The following is a 20,479-nucleotide window of genomic DNA, read 5'->3' as shown; positions in this document are numbered from 1 at the left end:
ATATTTAGAACTTTATATAAATACATAAAGTGCCAAACCATAGCTGAGGTGTCTTAAGTAATAAAAAACATACTTACCAAAAGACACCCATCCACATATAGCAGATAGCCAAACCAGTACTAAAACAGTTATTAGTAGAGGTAATGGTAAATTGAGAGTATATCGTCGATCTGAAAAGGGAGGTAGGAGATGAATCTCTACGACCGATAACAGAGAACCTATGAAATAGACCCCCGTTAGGGAAATCATCGTATTCAAATAAGTGATACTCCCTTCACGTCCCTCTGACATTCGCTGTACTCTGAGAGGAATCGGGCTTCAACAATTCTGAGAAGCGCATATCAACGTAGAAATCTTAGTACAAACTTACTTCACCACCTCCATAGGAGGCAAAGTTTGTAAAACTGAATTGTGGGTGTGGTGAGGGGTGTATTTATAGGCATTTTGAGGTTTTGGAAACTTTGCCCCTCCTGGTAGGATTGTATATCCCATATGTCACTAGCTCATGGACTCTTGCCAATTACATGAAATAAATCTTTTTGATGTCAGAGATTATGGGTAAATCATTAGCACTTTCACCAAATATACATATATTTCAGTCTCTACCTAAGCTACAGGACAAAGCAAAAAATCTTTACTATATATCATGCTAAACAGAGCAAAAAGTCTTATTCCTCGAAAGTGGAAGTCCCCCGAAAACTAATGAATGGAGGAAACAAGTAGATCATTTTCTACAGCTGGAAAGGTTTTCATTTCTTAAAAATGATAGGCTAGACACACAAGCTAATGCTAGAACTTTGGAAAAAGTCTCATCCCACCTAGTAATCCTGAAATAAATTATATATTGGGTTAACTAGACGGTGCGATTATTTCCCACATATAATGGTGTTATGTTACTTCCTTTTCTCTTCCTTACCTTTCTCTCCTCCCCTGATCTTTTACTTCACTCTAAAACACATTGTTCACTTTAAAAGTTGTGAAAATTGCACTGTGAATGTAACTTCATAGTAGAATATATCTAATTATTGTTTTGAATTGTTTTCAGTTACAAAGTTAAAACGAAAATTGAGCATTCATCTATGGACTGGCTGGATCTTTTTAAAGATCCAAGCAATGCAACTAAGCAAGGACAAAGTTAAATTTCAGACACCGATATGTCATTATCTTTCATACTTAAATTGATATACTGGGTTAGTTTGCTTCTAATCCTTTTTTGATAAACTTTTTATATGTAATATGCTTCTTTGCTGCAAGAGCAAAATGTTTTATTTTATATTGTATGTCAATTTTACTTTACCTTCAACAAAGCTCATTTAAAATGCTGCTCTTTCACATTGAGGATAGAAAGTGTACATGCACAGTGCCCCCTCAATTCAAAAGATTCACCCTTACAGGTGTCACATTGTAATGCTTGGCACTGCCAGTTTGGAGCTTAGACATTTTTGCACATGGTGACAAAATGAAGCATTTGCAGTTAAGTAATGTTGACAGCTTCTTGCTGTGCACTTTTAGTTAGCGTCCACAATGCAGAGTTAGAGATTTTTCATTTTTCCAACTTTTAAACTGTCAAAAAAGTCAGCAACATCACGTATCAGTGAATGTTCACCACTTGTTTTCCAGTGTGCTCCAAGTTGGTGGTACCCAATATGATGAAATAGAGCGTCAACAACCGGTAAACCTGTAAAGGGTTAAACTAAGATAAATTGTTCCCCTGTGTATGGTCCAGACCTTTTCTGTATGCAACCCGTAATCTAACAAGTTACAACTGAAAAGAGCTGTTACTAAAATGAGGAATAGGTAATGTGTATAAAATGAACTCCCTTTAGTCTTAAAGGGACAGTCTAGTCCAAAATAAACTTTCATAATTCAGATAGAGAATGTAATTTTAAACAATTTTCCAATTAACTTTAATCACTTATTTTGCTTTGTTCCCTTGGTTGAAAGCTAAACCTAGAAGGTTCATATGCTAATTTCAAAGCCCTTGAAGGCTGCCTCTTCTCTCAGGGCATTTTGACAGTTTTTCACCACTAGAGGGTGTTAGTTCATGGGTGTCATATAGATCAGTGGTTCTCAACCAAAGTGAGCTCAAGGCCCGGTAAATTTTAGCTAGACATGTCCAAATAGGACCTAGGCTGAGCTACCAGCAAGTAGGGGGGCCCACAAATGGCATCTGCACGGATCCTGGTGCATTCCTTAAGCTGGAGTTTTCAGTTGCCCTATCAGTAACTAAGCAAATAAGTGTGGGTTTAGTTGGGGCCCTGGCGTGGTCTGTCGCTGTGAGGGCCATAGAGTGTGGTGTCTGGCCCTGGAGGCTGGGTGCCCTTTCTCCTAACCTTAATGTTGGGAGTCCTGGCTCTGGAGGTTGAGGAGCCTGTTGGGGACGGGTCAGGGAGGCTACCATGTTCATTTGCATACAATTTAATACATTTTGGTCAGTGTGAGACAGTGTTCCTGGGGCCTTGATTGGTCTTAGTTTGCCCCTGGTGTGCAGTGGGGTAAGGTGCATGACAGGTCGGGGCCCACCAGCAGGGCTATCACGGCCCGGTACTGGGCCATGGCCCGGCTGTTGAGAAACCAGGATATAGATAACACTGTGCTCATGCACGTAGAGTTCCAGTGAGCCAGCTCTGATTGGCTAAAATAGATATCTGTCAAAAGAACTGAAATAAGGGGGCAGTTTGCAGAGACTTAGATACAAGGTAATCACATAGGTAAAAAAGTGTATTTATATAACTGTGTTGGTTATGCAAAACTAGGGAATGGGTAATAAAGGGATTATCTATCTTTTAAAACAATAAAAATTCTGGTGTAGACTGTCCCTTTAATTACAAAAAATATAACACATGCTTATTAACCTGTGTTTATGCATTTTTTAACTAGATATTAGGTCAAATCAAAGTACCATGCAACATGGCTTCATTAACCCCTTAATGACCGCAGCACTTTTCCATTTTCTGTCCGTTTGGGACCAAGGCTATTTTTACATTTTTGCGGTGTTTGTGTTTAGCTGTAATTTTCGTCTTACTCATTTACTGTACCCACACATATTATATACCGTTTTTCTCGCCATTAAATGGACTTTCAAAAGATACCATTATTTTCATCATATCTTATAATTTACTATAAAAAACATTATAAAATATGAGGAAAAAATGGAAAAAAACAAACTTTTTCTAACTTTGACCCCCAAAATCTGTTACACATCTACAACCACCAAAAAACACCCATGCTAAATAGTTTCTAAATTTTGTCCTGAGTTTAGAAATACCCAATGTTTACATGTTCTTTGCTTTTTTTGCAAGTTATAGGGCCATAAATACAAGTAGCACTTTGCTATTTCCAAACCACTTTTTTTTTCAAAATTAGCGCTAGTTACATTGGGACACTAATATCTTTCTGGAATCCCTGAATATCCATTGACATGTATATATTTTTTTTTCGAAGACATCCCAAAGTATTGATCTAGGCCCATTTTGGTATATTTCATGCCACTATTTCACCGCCAAATGCGATCAAATAAAAAAATTGTTCACTTTTTCACAAATTTTTTCACAAAGTTTAGGTTTCTCACTGAAATTATTTACAAACAACTTATGCAATTATAGCATAAATGATTGTAAATGCTTCTCTGGGATCCCCTTTGTTCAGAAATAGCAGACATATATGGCTTTGGCGTTGCTTTTTGGTAATTAGAAGGCTGCTAAATGCCACTGCGCACAATACGTGTATTATGCTCAGCAGTGAAGGGGTTAATTAGGGAGCATGTAGGGAGCTTCTAGGGTTAATTTTAGCTTTAGTGTAGTGTAGTAGACAACCCCAAGTATTGATCTAGGCCCATTTTGGTATATTCCATGCCACCATTTCACCGCCAAATCCGATCAAATTAAAAAAAACGTTAATTTTTTCACAATTTTAGGTTTCTCACTGAAATTATTTACAAACAGCTTGTGCAATTATGGCACAAATGGTTGTAAACGCTTCTCTGGGATGCCCTTTGTTCAGAAATAGCAGACATATATGACTTTGGCGTTGCTTTTTGGTAATTAGAAAGTCGCTAAATGCTGCTGCGCATCACACGTGTATTATGGCTAGCAGTGAAGGGGTTAATTAGGTAGTTTGTAGGGAGCTTGCAGGGTTAATTTTAGCTTTAGTGTAGAGCCTTTTATTTAGCTTTGGGACACATTTTTTCTGTAGTGTAGCGGCTCCCACCCGCTCCCTCCCTGTGCACGCGCCCGCCCCCTCGTGCACGTGCCCGCGCGCTCCCCCGGTCTTCCCCGCCCACGATCCCGCCCCCCTCCACATGACCAGGGCCATCGATGGCCGCCACCCAGCTCCCATACCGGCTCCCACCCACCAACGATACCGGCCATCGATGTCCGGTGCAGAGAGGGCCACAGAGTGGCTCTCTCTGCATCGGATGGCCGTAAAAGGTTATTGCAGGATGCCTCCATATCGAGGCATCACTGCAATAACTGGAAAGCAGCTGGAAGCGAGAAGGATCGCTTCCAGCTGCTTTCCACACCGAGGACGTGCAGGGTACGTTCTCAGGCGTTAACTGCCTTTTTTCTGAGGATGTACCCTGCACGTCCTCGGTCATTAAGGGGTTAAAGTGATGGTTTTTGAAACGCTAGGATTTATCATCACTTAAAATAAAGGCCACCTTCATTCATCAGTTTTTTTAAAAAAATTAATGAAACGGTACCTTTATTTTGACGCAGCTTCACTGCTTAGCTAAGCAGCTCTGGCGGCCCACGGCACTGCTCTTTTTTTTTTAACAAGGTAACGTTTCCACCTCTTAGCAAATAGCTGTGCGGGCAGATTGGCATTTTGCTGTATGCACACATGGATGGCTATTGTCTAAGAGACATCACCTCATTGAAGAAATGAGCAGTGCCGTGGGCCGCCAGAGCCGCTTAGGTTAAGCAGTAAAGCTGCAGAGAAATAATAGCAGCTTTTTATTTATTTTTAAACTGATGAATGAAGGTGGCCTTTATTTTTAGTGATGGTAAATCCTAGAGTTTTTGAAATGCCATCACTTTAAAATAAGTTCCTAGGAAGTACAGATACAAACTAAATATAAACTTGATCAATTAGTAAAAAAACAAACAAAGTAAGAAGGGAGGTGCTTTGTTTGCATGTTTATAGATCTGCACTCACCCTCTCTTCTAGCCTGGCCAGTTGCTCCTTGTAATATTCATCCTGTCGTTTCAGTTCTCTTTCTTTTTCTTCCAATTTCTTTGCCTAAAACAAAAAAAAATATTTATCAGGTTCAAAAAATAAGAATTACTAAAAAATCAAATGAAAAAAGTTTATTTGCAAATTTACAATAATAAAAACAAAATGCAATGAGATGAATCTACCGAGTGGTACAAATGGGAAATAAACTGGAAACCTCACTTTGATTGCAGCTGAACACAATAAAACAGGGTATAACAAAAATGCATCAAACATTCATCTCCCACCCAAAAGTTTGCCTGATGTTCCACAGCACGATATATGGAAGCTTTTACTTTCTGCAAGTATTTTTTTATGTATTTTTCCTTTTTTTTATAGTTCTAGCACTCTGTCTCTAATACGTTTTTATACGTTTATGCCATAAACAAGAAATAACATTTACCACGACAGTTACTTACCTGGGTTTTGAGCTCCTGAAGCATCAGGATAGAGAACAAACATTCATATTATTTTCACGGGCAAAACAAAGATGCCACAACAAACTTATTTTAGCTATGCGACAGCCCACCTGTACACAACACATAAAACCTAATTAAATGCTAACTCACGGCAGGTACCCCCCCCCCACCACCCCTTTATGGCCTTATAAATGTCTGTTAAGTGTTCAACCACCATAACATGTCACTACCAAATATAACATAGTTCTAAGGTTGTACAATAGTCAAGGGAGTTTAGATTAATACAATAGCTCGATTTATCAATTCATGGTGGATAGGGGCAAACATATTCTCCCTGACCCCTGTCAGCCCGAGCTCTCCTCTGGCAGGCAGCAATATGCTACCCGAATTTCACATTGCAAAGGAGCACTCATGTGCAACCCTGCCCGCACACAGCCAATCACGCGCAGGCAGGAGCTGTCAAACTCTTCGGTCGGACGAGACCGGGGAGATTTAAATTATCCACCTAGGAGGTGAAGAAAAGGGTAGGGAGGCAGCAGTCTGATGAACACTGCTTGATAAATCCTGACTACAGGTTCTCTTGTATGAAAGAGTGATAGTGATAAAAGGTAAATCGAGCCCAATATGTAATAAGGGGAAAAGGCACAGTATCAGAAAGAAAAACAAACAAAATATATGATGTCCTAGAACTGGAAAAAGAAAAGGTAGTAATTAGCTCCTTACAAATTTGACAGTGTCCTTCAAGTTCCCTTTACTTGATTTAATCCATGTTATAAAAACAACAAGCGATTCAGTCATTTAAGAGGCTGGCTATAGTTGTCACGGTTGAGGATTTTGTTAATGTGCCTTTTTAATTAGAGAATGAAAGCGACAAACAAGGTAAAGAACATAATAAAAAGGAGGCAATTGAACACCAGGGTTTTTAGGATTCATTTATTTACAAAATGTGCTTGTTTTGTCACTTGTATCTAAAAGATAATAGCAAAGCATTTTTTTTTACTAAATGAAAAGCTGCAGAAAAAAGTATCCTTGACATTTTCTAAGTTAACTTGCAAGTGGCTACAGGCCTTGTAAAGTGGCAGACTAATGGATCTGAACAGAAAGTGGTTTAATACGGATATAAAACAATTATTTTTTTTTTCTTTCAAACATTGACTGTAAGAAACATAAGTGTCTGTGCAATAAGTGTTGCAAAAACAAAAAAAGCATGCTTTCCTAATAAATTAATTTGTTTCATCACTTAACAGAATTACCCCAGTTCACTTGGATTTGGCAACAACACCCCTACATAGTGGCCTACCACTTACCCCGAATATTCAGTCATCCTCACTCATACATATATGCAGATAGAGGAAAACAGGAGAATCCGGACAAACGAAATAGAAAACAAGTACGGCCTCAACTGAAAGGACTCCTGAAAGAAAATCATTTTCAGGTAAGCATAAAATTATTATTTTTTATTTCATTCGATGTGAGAGTCCACGAGACGCAGAGTATGGGAATCTATGCCCAAGCACCGAAGTCCACAAGACCACCATATAATGGGGGGACAAACTGTCAAGACTCGTATAACTGATCAGGCACTTCAGCCAACAGAACTCTCCGTCCATAAGCAGCCTCAAGAAACGTTTGCAAATAGAACCAAGTAGCTGCCTTACAAATCTGCTCAATAGAAGCCTCATTATGGAAGGCACAAGTGGCGGCAAAAGTGCTAGTGGAATGAATGTAAAGAGGTGCACACTAGAACTGCCACTACTAAGAAAAATGTGTGTGGGTTTGTGGACACCAAGAAGAAAGAAAGGAATTTATCATCAGGTAAGAATAAATTATGTTTGCTTTCTAACTTTGTGAGAGTCCACGATTCCTTACTTGTGGAAAAATGATACCCAAGCTGTGGAGTCTACTAAAGAAAATGGGTGGGAAAAATAAGGAAAAGCAGGCACCTATTTAGCAGGAACCGCCGCCTGAAGGACCTTTCTTCCGAAAGCTGCTCTCGATGAAGCAAATACATCAAACTTAACATTTCGTAAAGGTATGCAAAGATAATGAAGATGCGGACTTGCAAAGTTGTACTACCAAAGCCTAGGATGTAGAAACAGAACATGTAGAATGGGCTGTTATTCGAGAAGGCAGAGAATGACTCGCATCCAAATAAACCCCATGAATTAACCTCCATAACTTGGAGGTCAAAACAACCTCAGAGGCCTTCTGACCCTTACGTTTGCCTGAAAAAAACTTAAATTATGCTTACCTGATCATTTTCTTTTCTTCAGATGGAAAGAGTCCACAGCTGCATTCATTAACTTTTGGGAGATCAGAACCTGGCCACCAGGAGGAGGCAAAGACACCCCAGCCAAAGGCTTAAATACCTCCCCCACTTCCATCATCCCCCAGTCATTCTGCCAAGGAACAGTAGAAGAAATACCAGGGAAAAAAGGTGCCAGAAGAACAAAAATAACAGACGCCCACAAATGCGGGCGGGGAGCTGTGGACTCATTACATCTGAAGTAAAGAAAATTATCAGGTAAGCATAATTTAAGTTTTTCTTCATAAATGGAAAGAGTCCACAGCTGCATTCATTACTTTTGGGAAAACAATACCCAAGCTAGAGAGGACACAATGCAAAAACGGGAGGGTACAAGAGGTGGCCCATTCTGCAGAGACCGCAGGAACTAGACTCGACTGAGTCAACAGCCTCCAAGAGACACCGTCCCCAGCAGTCGGTCTCCAAACAACACACCCCTTACTGAAGAAAGGGAACAATAATTTTTTTCCACAAAGAAGAAAAGGCACGGAGAAAACATGATTGTACTTGTAAAGGGTGGCTAATCCCCCTTAAAGGGACATTAAACACTAAATACATGCTAGATAGAATGATGCATTCAAAGAAAAGATTAGTCCATGAGTAACATGTAGATGCATTTTTTAAAGTTTAATGGTTGCTTAAAAAGTGACAAAATAAGTGTAAAGTTTTAGTGTCTATAAAACACTGGGAGCTGCCATGTTGTAACTTGTGTTACCTTCTCTGCTGTGGCCAATTAGGGACAGTTATAAATAGGTCACTAGAGTGTGCAGCCAATGGTTGTGCTGGATTTAACAGTGTTCTGCACTTCCATTTCTAACAGGAACTGAAAAGCTCACAATTTCAGAATGGAATTACAGGCAAAGAGGACAAAATAAATAATGAAAGTATATTGCAGAGTTGTTTTATATATACACAATTTATCATTTTATATTACCATCTCAAAGTGTTTAATGTCCCTTTAAAGTAGGCTGACCATATTGCCGCTTTAAAAAGGGACACATGAAAAATACATGTCAGGGCCGTTTTCAGGGCTGTTTAAAGAAATGGTTTTGTATAAGAACCCTCACATATGTATTTTTCATATGTGTTCCTTTTTAAAGCGGCAATATGGTCAGCCTACTTTAAAGGACTCAAGGCGCTGCTCATTTTATCAACCTCGAAAGGATCGAACTTGCAACCCTCGGTTTGCTACAGTGCAGAGTAGCCACAGTGCATTAGTATGCTGAGCTGGCTTCCAGCTAGCCTAAGGAACTCCAGAAAAAAACTTAAAAAGGGCACAAGGAATCCTAAATAAAAACACAGAGCAAAAAACTTAATAATCCGGGTCAGGCTAACAGAGACCCAAGTTATAGAAAAAGTGGTACAGGACCACCTGAAATGTACACTTGGAAGCACCCTTGTACTGAACAATATTAAATGAGCAGCAAGTGGCAGATATCGAAGGGAAAAATATATAAAATATAACTTTTATTGGGGCATTTAAAATAATGGAAAAACAATCAAATTAAAATTACAGGAAATTGCTTCAACCTAAAAGGAGGTTAAATGGCATTGGCGACAATAGTTATAGTATGTTGTATGCGTAGCAAATCATAGAATTGTGTCTCCTTTTATGAAAAAATAGAGATTGAGTAGTAACATATCATAAACGACCTAAAATGTGGTTGTTCATCCATAGCCTTCAGAAAATAGCTAAAATATATCATCTCTATGGGTATCCGTATCTAAGGGGAACCCAGTACTTGAGTGGATTTTGTTATGTCAAAATAAATTGCCCTGAAGGTGGTGATTAGTGATTATGGAACATTGTGATATTCCATATACATTGTAAGTGAAATCTGAATCATCCAACCAGGATTAAGATCATCTTTAAGTAATCTAGTAATGTTCTGAGTGGTCATTTATGATATAGGTTCATTAAGTTGGGTATTAGTTATGCCTCGTTATTAGATAAGTACCAATAGCCCTAACAGAATAATAAAGTCAAAAGTCCTTTTGTAACTCTAATACGTATTTGGTGCCACATAGTAATGTATCTATTTGGATATTCTAATCACTACTGCAAAATCATTGATTCACCATAGTGATGCTGGGCTATAAAAAAGATAAGTCAGTTTTAAAGCACTACCTAATTTTAGATATATTGAGTAGTTACGTATGTATTTCAATAACAGTAACTAATACCGAGATCCTGAGTATTTATATATACAGATAGTTACCGGTATCTGATCTGCAGTAGTTTCAGATAGAACATTCTATTTGTTTTGTGCATTTCAGATTAGGTATGTATTTACGGGTAATATGCACTCATAAATGATTTGATGACTCTGTTCTTATTTGAATCAAGTACAGTTTTTTATGATGTTTACTTAGATCTCATAAGGTGATATTATCAGTAAAATAATGTTATATATATATATATATATATAATAATGTTAGATACAAATACGCTGTACGTGCTTTACTCCGATTCTCAGCATACACTATTTATATTAGACTGAATTTCAGCTCTGTTTTTCAAAGAATGATATATAAATAATATTTCTATTCCTCTTAAGGATCTAACACAGTTATAGATATCTTTTTTCACTAGATTCTCATGTTGATAATACTAACTTTCTGTATGTAAGATAAGGTTCCACTTTTGCACATGTGCAACGATTTACCAATGTCTTTACCGCTATTATCTTAGGTTTAAATATCAGTGGTTAATTCAAGTTCTATTAACCAATGTTTGTCAGAACCTAAATCTTCGTGTATCAACTAAGAATGCACATAGAGTAAAACAAGATTACTAATGCCAATTTCAGGATAATTACTTATACATAACAATATTCTATGAAAATGCTAAATAAAGCGGTTCTATGAACAACCTGCCATAATTGTTTTAACAGAGACCCAACCAGTCTCATAGAAACAAGGGGAGGCAACGCCCAGACCCCAGAAATACAGAAACCATGGATAAGGCCGGGAGTCTGAAACAGAGGGAGGATCTTCCCCTAACACAGTGCAACCGCACTCTAGAAAGCAACTGAAGATGAAGGTCCCCAAGTCGCAATAAGGTATCACAGAATACAGAAATATTCAGAACGAAACCTAATGCAGCAAGCTCAGATAGTTCTGATGAACAACACCTGAAGCAAAAACATTGCAGTCATCTAAAAATGACTCTGAAACTTAAATGCTTGCAGGGCAAGTAGAAAGCAGCTGAAGATATTATCCTTCAGATTGCTAAGTATCCACTAACCAGCGGATAACGTTGCAGGCTATCTAAGAGCCACCAGTCCTTCCGACAAATCTTGAATGTGGAGAAAGGAGAAGCCTCAAAAGGCTTACTGTACCTCGAATACTCAGAGGGCGAAATAGCAGAGCAACAGATCTCAGATCCTGCTCCAACACCAGACCAGCCCAAGCGACAGACATGTCTGAAAGACAGGGGGACAGAAACACCCCAACCACAAGCCCCCAGGGAATGGAAAGAAAAATGGGGGACTCAACCACCCCAACAGAGCTTGGGTGCCAACCCAATCTGCTCCTCTAAAATAAGGCACTCCAAAGGAGAACCCCCTAGGACCTGGAACAGAGAAAATTGCAATAGATCCGTTGGAAGACCTGTCAAAACTCTCTTATACAGTCTCTACGTAGAGAGATCAATTTCCAACAGGTGGACCAGAGCCTACAGAGAGAGAGGAAACCAACTCATAAGCAAGCTAAACTATCCCCTCCAAAGGGAAGGGCACAGATAAGAACAGCGTACATGTCCATAAGACATGAAGCCATAATAAGATCAAAACACGGACTGAATGAAAATTATCCAGACACCACTGTTGACCCAACAAAGAAAAAAACTCCCCATAGAGGAGCACACTCCGTCTGAAGGACAAGTCAGGTCTTAAAGTTTATAACTAGTATCCGAAGATGGATGTTAACTCTGGCCTACCTGCTTGCAAGCCCAATGAGCTAGCCCCTATGTTGCCACATAGGGTCCCTGAAAAAAACTGTGTTGTCCCGAAAGTCCACCAAGTCATAAGTCTCCAGACATCCAAGAAGTATCCAAGACAAGAACTCCAGATCCGGGACCCAGAGTCGCCCTAGAACACACACAAGATACCCCGTCAGAAGCAATCAGACATCACGGGGGATGAGAACCAGGAAACCCAAAAAAACGGGTACAGAACTCACTTGTAATTCCCAGCCCGAAGGAAAGAGAACACCCTTAGCCAGAGGTCAACCAATCCCCCATGCCCCTAAGCAACCACAAACCCTCAAGTCCACTCAGGATGCTAGTTGAAGCTTGTAAAATAAAACAAGACACCCACACAATATTATTGTGTCACTAGGTGCCCTAACCGGACCAACTGGACATAAAAAGTTGCCACGTGTCTGAACTAGGGCTCAAAGACAGAAGGTTTTGTACCCACTGAGGACCAGCCTGAAAACCAAGGGTCCCAGCACCATCAAGGCAACATAAGAGTGTCCCACGATGATAGAGGGATTAAGAACAGTCAGACAGACTTTTGTAAACAGTGCGACCACAAAATCGCGAGCATCAATTACAGAGAGGAAAGTTCCAGAAGGAAACATCACACCACAACATGAGCTTTAGAGCAAATAAAAATCATCCTCACTGCATGAAAATAAAAGAGAAGGCAACCCGTAGGTTATCGCCCAGGAAGAATGGACAGACCCGCAGGACTAGCCCAACAAGGGTCCGAGACTTCCAAGCTCAGAACTGGAAAAGGATACCACTAATAACAAAGACTATAAGATTACTTCATCCCTTTATGTCTATGTATGCAAGTCGAAGTGTAAGACTGAGAATCCCCAGTCCCATTAAGAGTGGGATCCTCCAGCAACTCCAAAAACGTGCCTTAGTAGGACACGAAGGCACGCCAGTCTATAATGAAAGGCGCAACATACCTCCGCCGGGATAAAAGGGAACACTGGCCCCGAAGGTTGACCCCTTGAGGTCTCAGGGGCAGTCGCTCCCCTGGAAAGCTGAACTGGACCAGGCGATCCCACGCCTGATGAGCCCCGATTAATGAAACACGGACAATATCGTAAGCACACTCCCGGGAGGTGCAGATGCGCCAGCACCAAAGATGGACATACCGAACCGTGTCGTAACCTCCGGTGGGAACAGGCCACACTCCCTAGAAAGGATAAGTAGCGTTTGGGTTACCTGCATGCGTAGTAAGAGTTGATGGTAGGGAATCCCCAGAGACGGATGGCTCAGTGGGCACCCGATACCGAGGAACAGAGCACTATAAAACGGCATTCGGAACATAACTGATGGGCATGTATCACCTGGGCCAAATTCATATTCTTCACAAGAAGAAAAGTCTGAATCAGAGACATCCATCTCCAAGAATCCTCTATAACTGTGACACTGCCGCCTCCAGAGAACCAGACACCAGCGGGACAGGATTTCTCCATCGCTACGCGGTCAGGAAAACGGAAATGGAGTCACAAGGTAAACCGTGCAGTCCATGCAAAAGCGTGCCCGACTGAAAAGGGAATTTTTTAATAAAACATAACATAAAAAAACATAATTTATGTAAGAACTTACCTGATAAATTCATTTCTTTCATATTAGCAAGAGTCCATGAGCTAGTGACGTATGGGATATACATTCCTACCAGGAGGGGCAAAGTTTCCCAAACCTCAAAATGCCTATAAATACACCCCTCACCACACCCACAATTCAGTTTAACGAATAGCCAAGAAGTGGGGTGATAAAAAAGTGTGAAAGCATATAAAATAAGGAATTGGAATAATTGTGCTTTATACAAAATCATAACCACCACAAAAAAGGGCGGGCCTCATGGACTCTTGCTAATATGAAAGAAATGAATTTATCAGGTAAGTTCTTACATAAATTATGTTTTCTTTCATGTAATTAGCAAGAGTCCATGAGCTAGTGACGTATGGGATAATGACTACCCAAGATGTGGATCTTTCCACACAAGAGTCACTAGAGAGGGAGGGATAAAATAAAGACAGCCAATTCCTGCTGAAAATAATCCACACCCAAAATAAAGTTTAACGAAAAACATAAGCAGAAGATTCAAACTGAAACCGCTGCCTGAAGTACTTTTCTACCAAAAACTGCTTCAGAAGAAGAAAATACATCAAAATGGTAGAATTTAGTAAAAGTATGCAAAGAGGACCAAGTTGCTGCTTTGCAGATCTGGTCAACCGAAGCTTCATTCCTAAATGCCCAGGAAGTAGAAACTGACCTAGTAGAATGAGCTGTAATTCTCTGAGGCGGAGTTTTACCCGACTCAACATAGGCAAGATGAATTAAAGATTTCAACCAAGATGCCAAAGAAATGGCAGAAGCTTTCTGGCCTTTTCTAGAACCGGAAAAGATAACAAATAGACTAGAAGTCTTACGAAAAGATTTCGTAGCTTCAACATAATATTTCAAAGCTCTAACAACATCCAAAGAATGCAACGATTTCTCCTTAGAATTCTTAGGATTAGGACATAATGAAGGAACCACAATTTCTCTACTAATGTTGTTGGAATTCACAACTTTAGGTAAAAATTCAAAAGAAGTTCGCAACACCGCCTTATCCTGATGAAAAATCAGAAAAGGAGACTCACAAGAAAGAGCAGATAATTCAGAAACTCTTCTGGCAGAAGAGATGGCCAAAAGGAACAAAACTTTCCAAGAAAGTAATTTAATGTCCAATGAATGCATAGGTTCAAACGGAGGAGCTTGAAGAGCTCCCAGAACCAAATTCAAACTCCAAGGAGGAGAAATTGACTTAATGACAGGTTTTATACGAACCAAAGCTTGTACAAAACAATGAATATCAGGAAGACTAGCAATCTTTCTGTGAAAAAGAACAGAAAGAGCAGAGATTTGTCCTTTCAAAGAACTTGCGGACAAACCCTTATCTAAACCATCCTGAAGGAACTGTAGAATTCTCGGTATTCTAAAAGAATGCCAGGAAAAATGATGAGAAAGACACCAAGAAATATAAGTCTTCCAGACTCTATAATATATCTCTCGAGATACAGATTTACGAGCCTGTAACATAGTATTAATCACAGAGTCAGAGAAACCTCTTTGACCAAGAATCAAGCGTTCAATCTCCATACCTTTAAATTTAAGGATTTCAGATCCTGATGGAAAAAAAGGACCTTGTGACAGAAGGTCTGGTCTTAACGGAAGAGTCCACGGTTGGCAAGAGGCCATCCGGACAAGATCCGCATACCAAAACCTGTGAGGCCATGCCGGAGCTACCAGCAGAACAAACGAGCATTCCTTCAGAATCTTGGAGATTACTCTTGGAAGAAGAACTAGAGGCGGAAAGATATAGGCAGGATGATACTTCCAAGGAAGTGATAATGCATCCACTGCCTCCGCCTGAGGATCCCGGGATCTGGACAGATACCTGGGAAGTTTCTTGTTTAGATGGGACGCCATCAGATCTATTTCTGGAAGTTCCCACATTTGAACAATCTGAAGAAATACCTCTGGGTGAAGAGACCATTCGCCCGGATGCAACGTTTGGCGACTGAGATAATCCGCTTCCCAATTGTCTACACCTGGGATATGAACCGCAGAGATTAGACAGGAGCTGGATTCCGCCCAAACCAAAATTCGAGATACTTCTTTCATAGCCAGAGGACTGTGAGTCCCTCCTTGATGATTGATGTATGCCACAGTTGTGACATTGTCTGTCTGAAAACAAATGAACGATTCTCTCTTCAGAAGAAGCCAAAACTGAAGAGCTCTGAAAATTGCACGGAGTTCCAAAATATTGATCGGTAATCTCACCTCCTGAGATTCCCAAACTCCTTGTGCCGTCAGAGATCCCCACACAGCTCCCCAACCTGTGAGACTTGCATCTGTTGAAATTACAGTCCAGGTCGGAAGCACAAAAGAAGCCCCCTGAATTAAACGATGGTGATCTGTCCACCATGTTAGAGAGTGTCGAACAATCGGTTTTAAAGATATTAATTGAGATATCTTCGTGTAATCCTTGCACCATTGCTTCAGCATACAGAGCTGAAGAGGTCGCATGTGAAAACGAGCAAAGGGGATCGCGTCCGATGCAGCAGTCATAAGACCTAGAATTTCCATGCATAAGGCTACCGAAGGGAATGATTGTGACTGAAGGTTTCGACAAGCTGTAATCAACTTTAGACGTCTCTTGTCTGTTAAAGACAGAGTCATGGACACTGAATCCATCTGGAAACCCAGAAAGGTTACCCTTGTCTGAGGAATCAAAGAACTTTTTGGTAAATTGATCCTCCAACCATGATCTTGAAGAAACAACACAAGTCGATTCGTATGAGATTCTGCTAAATGAAAAGACTGAGCAAGTACCAAGATATCGTCCAAATAAGGAAATACCACAATACCCTGTTCTCTGATTACAGACAGCAGGGCACCGAGAACCTTTGTAAAAATTCTTGGAGCTGTAGCTAGGCCAAACGGCAGAGCCACAAACTGGTAATGCTTGTCCAGAAACGAGAATCTCAGGAACTGATAATGATCTGGATGAATCGGAATATGCAGATATGCATCCTGTAAATCTATTGTGGACATATAATTCCCTTGCTGAACAAAAGGTAAGATAGTCCTTACAGTTACCATCTTGAACGTTGGTATCCTTACATAATGATTCAATATTTTTAGATCCAGAACTGGTCTGAAAGAATTCTCCTTCTTTGGTACAATGAAGAGATTTGAATAAAACCCCATCCCCTGTTCCGGAACTGGAACTGGCATAATTACTCCAGTCAACTCTAGATCTGAAACACATTTCAGAAATGCTTGAGCTTTTACTGGATTTACTGGGACACGGGAAAGAAAAAATCTCTTTGCAGGAGGTCTCAACTTGAAACCAATTCTGTACCCTTCTGAAACAATGCTCTGAATCCAAAGATTGTGAACAGAATTGATCCAAATTTCCTTGAAAAAACGTAACCTGCCCCCTACCAGCTGAGCTGGAATGAGGGCCGCACCTTCATGTGGACTTAGAAGCAGGCTTTGCCTTTCTAGCTGGCTTGGATTTATTCCAGACTGGAGATGGTCTCCAAACTGAAACTGCTCCTGAGGATGAAGGACCAGGCTTTTGTTCTTTGTTGAAACGAAAGGAACGAAAACGATTATTAGCCCTGTTTTTACCTTTAGATTTTTTATCCTGTGGTAAAAAAGTTCCTTTCCCACCAGTAACAGTTGAAATAATGGAATCCAACTGAGAACCAAATAATTTGTTACCCTGGAAAGAAATGGAAAGTAAAGTTGATTTAGAAGCCATATCAGCATTCCAAGTTTTAAGCCATAAAGCTCTTCTAGCTAAAATAGCTAGAGACATAAACCTGACATCAACTCTGATAATATCAAAAATGGCATCACAGATAAAATTATTAGCATGCTGAAGAAGAATAATAATATCATGAGAATCACGATGTGTTACTTGTTGCGCTAAAGTTTCCAACCAAAAAGTTGAAGCTGCAGCAACATCAGCCAAAGATATAGCAGGTCTAAGAAGATTACCTGAACACAGATAAGCTTTTCTTAGAAAGGACTCAATTTTCCTATCTAGAGGATCCTTAAACGAAGTACCATCTGACGTAGGAATAGTAGTACGTTTAGCAAGGGTAGAAATAGCCCCATCAACTTTAGGGATCTTGTCCCAAAATTCTAATCTGTCAGACGGCACAGGATATAATTGCTTAAAACGTTTAGAAGGAGTAAATGAATTACCCAAATTATCCCATTCTTTGGAAATTACTGCAGAAATAGCATTAGGAACAGGAAAAACTTCTGGAATAACCACAGGAGCTTTAAATACCTTATCTAAACGTTTAGAATTAGTATCAAGAGGACCAGAATCCTCTATTTCTAAAGCAATTAGTACTTCTTTAAGTAAAGAACGAATAAATTCCATTTTAAATAAATATGAAGATTTATCAGCATCAACCTCTGAGACAGAATCCTCTGAACCAGAGGAATCATCAGAATCAGAAAGATGATGTTCAGTTAAAAATTCATCTGTAGGGAGAGAAGTTTTAAAAGATTTTTTACGTTTACTAGAAGGAGAAATAACAGACATAGCCTTCTTTATGGATTCTGAAACAAAATCTCTTATATTATCAGGAACATTCTGCACCTTAGATGTTGAAGGAACTGCAACAGGCAATGGTACTTTACTAAAGGAAATATTATCTGCTTTAACAAGTTTGTCATGACAATCAATACAAACAACAGCTGGAGGAATAGCTACCAAAAGTTTACAGCAGATACACTTAGCTTTGGTAGATTCAGCACTTGACAGTGATTTTCCTGTAGTATCTTCTGACTCAGATGCAACGTGAGACATCTTGCAATATGTAAGAGAAAAAACAACATATATATAAAGCAAAATTGATCAAATTCCTTAAATGACAGTTTCAGGAATGGGAAAAAATGCCAAAGAACAAGCTTCTAGCAACCAGAAGCAATAAAAAATGAGACTTAAATAATGTGGAGACAAAAGTGATGCCCATATTTTTTCGCGCCAAATAAGACGCCCACATTATTTGGCGCCTAAATGCTTTTTGGCGCCAAAAATGACGCCACATCCGGAACGCCGACATTTTTGGCGTAAAATAACGTCAAAAAAATGACGCAACTTCCGGCGACACGTATGACGCCGGAAACGGAAATAGAATTTTTGCGCCAAAAAAGTCCGCGCCAAGAATGACGCAATAAAATGAAGCATTTTCAGCCCCCGCGAGCCTAACAGCCCACAGGGAAAAAGTCAAATTTTAAGGTAAGAAAAATGTTAAATTAAAATGCATTATCCCAAATATGAAACTGACTGTCTGAAAATAAGGAAAGTTGAACATTCTGAGTCAAGGCAAATAAATGTTTGAATACATATATTTAGAACTTTATAAACAAAGTGCCCAACCATAGCTAGGAGTGTCACAGAAAATAAGACTTACTTACCCCAGGACACTCATCTACATATAGCAGATAGCCAAACCAGTACTGAAACGAGAATCAGCAGAGGTAATGGTATATATAAGAGTATATCGTCGATCTGAAAAGGGAGGTAAGAGATGAATCTCTACGACCGATAACAGAGAACCTATGAAATAGACCCCTTAGAAGGAGATCACTGCATTCAAATAGGCAATACTCTCCTCACATCCCTCTGACATTCACTGCACGCTGAGAGGAAAACCGGGCTCCAACTTGCTGCGGAGCGCATATCAACGTAGAATCTAGCACAAACTTACTTCACCACCTCCATCGGAGGCAAAGTTTGTAAAAACTGAATTGTGGGTGTGGTGAGGGGTGTATTTATAGGCATTTTGAGGTTTGGGAAACTTTGCCCCTCCTGGTAGGAATGTATATCCCATACGTCACTAGCTCATGGACTCTTGCTAATTACATGAAAGAAATGTTACTGTCTCTTTAAATTTTAAACTAACTTTTTAGTCGTAGGGCTTCCTGGTCCATCCTGAGTCACAAAGGATGAATTACACAAATAAACAGCTGGAATTTTTTAATACAAATTAACACATACAAAAATGTTACTGTCTCTTTAAATTTTAAACTGTAACTTTTTATTTTTGTGTGCAGAAGTAATTTAGATTAGCATGCAAATATTGCATAACGTATCAACACCTCAGTATAATCTTGCTTAGGTGCCATCTGGCCATCAGAATAATACATTGCAAACTTTGCTTATTACCAAAAATAAACGTTACTTCTGTAATCATAAACAGATCCGGAATGCAGCTTTTTTTATATAGTGCTGGGCGGCCCCACATATATGAGGAAAACACTAAAGACTGTGCTAGAATTAGATAGTTGCTCTACCTCCCGTTAGATCGGAATTGATGTAGAGTGCGCAGCCTAACACAGCCTCAAACATAGCTCCACCCCTTGTGGGCGTGATAACACTATCTCCCGGTCACCATATTATTGTGCCTAGAGATAGATAGTGCAGCCCAAAACGGCGAAAAAAAAGTAGTCAATTGAAAAAGACTAAACCCCAGGTAAGAAATAAATTTCTTAAAAATGTTTACATTCCCAAATTTGAAACTGACAGTCTGCAGAAGGAAATACATGAACCTGACTCATGGCAAATATAAGTACAATACATATATTTAGAACTTTATATAAATGCATAAAGTGCCAAACCATAGCTGAGAGTGTCTTAAGTAATGAAAACATACTTACCAAAAGACACCCATCCACATATAGCAGATAGCCAAACCAGTACTAAAACAGTTATTAGTAGAGGTAATGGTAAATTGAGAGTATATTGTCGATCTTAAAAGGGAGGTAGGAGATGAATCTCTACGACCGATAACAGAGAACCTATGAAATAGACCCCCGTTAGGGAAATCATTGTATTCAAATAAGTGATACTCCCTTCACGTCCCTCTGACATTCGCTGTACTCTGAGAGGAATCGGCCTTCAACAATGCTGAGAAGCGCATATCAACGTAGAAATCTTAGCACAAACTTACTTCACCACCTCCATAGGAGGCAAAGTTTGTAAAACTGAATTGTGGGTGT

The 20,479-nt window shown here is 39.6% G+C and overlaps 1 protein-coding gene across 1 annotated transcript in view; it reads right to left on the bottom strand.

Moving 5' to 3' along the window:
• CHCHD3 (coiled-coil-helix-coiled-coil-helix domain containing 3) overlaps window positions 1-20,479 on the bottom strand; it is an 800,059-nt gene that overhangs the window by 383,476 nt on the left and 396,104 nt on the right. The window contains exon 5 of the mRNA XM_053716391.1: window positions 5,158-5,241. Coding sequence (XP_053572366.1) covers window positions 5,158-5,241 — 84 coding nt within the window. The remainder of the gene's footprint in view (window positions 1-5,157; window positions 5,242-20,479) is intronic.

This window comes from Bombina bombina, chromosome 6 (assembly GCF_027579735.1).
Source record: "Bombina bombina isolate aBomBom1 chromosome 6, aBomBom1.pri, whole genome shotgun sequence".
NCBI lineage: Eukaryota > Metazoa > Chordata > Amphibia > Anura > Bombinatoridae > Bombina > Bombina bombina.
The sequence above is the reverse complement of the archived record's forward strand: the minus strand, read 5'-3'. Positions and strand labels throughout refer to the sequence as shown.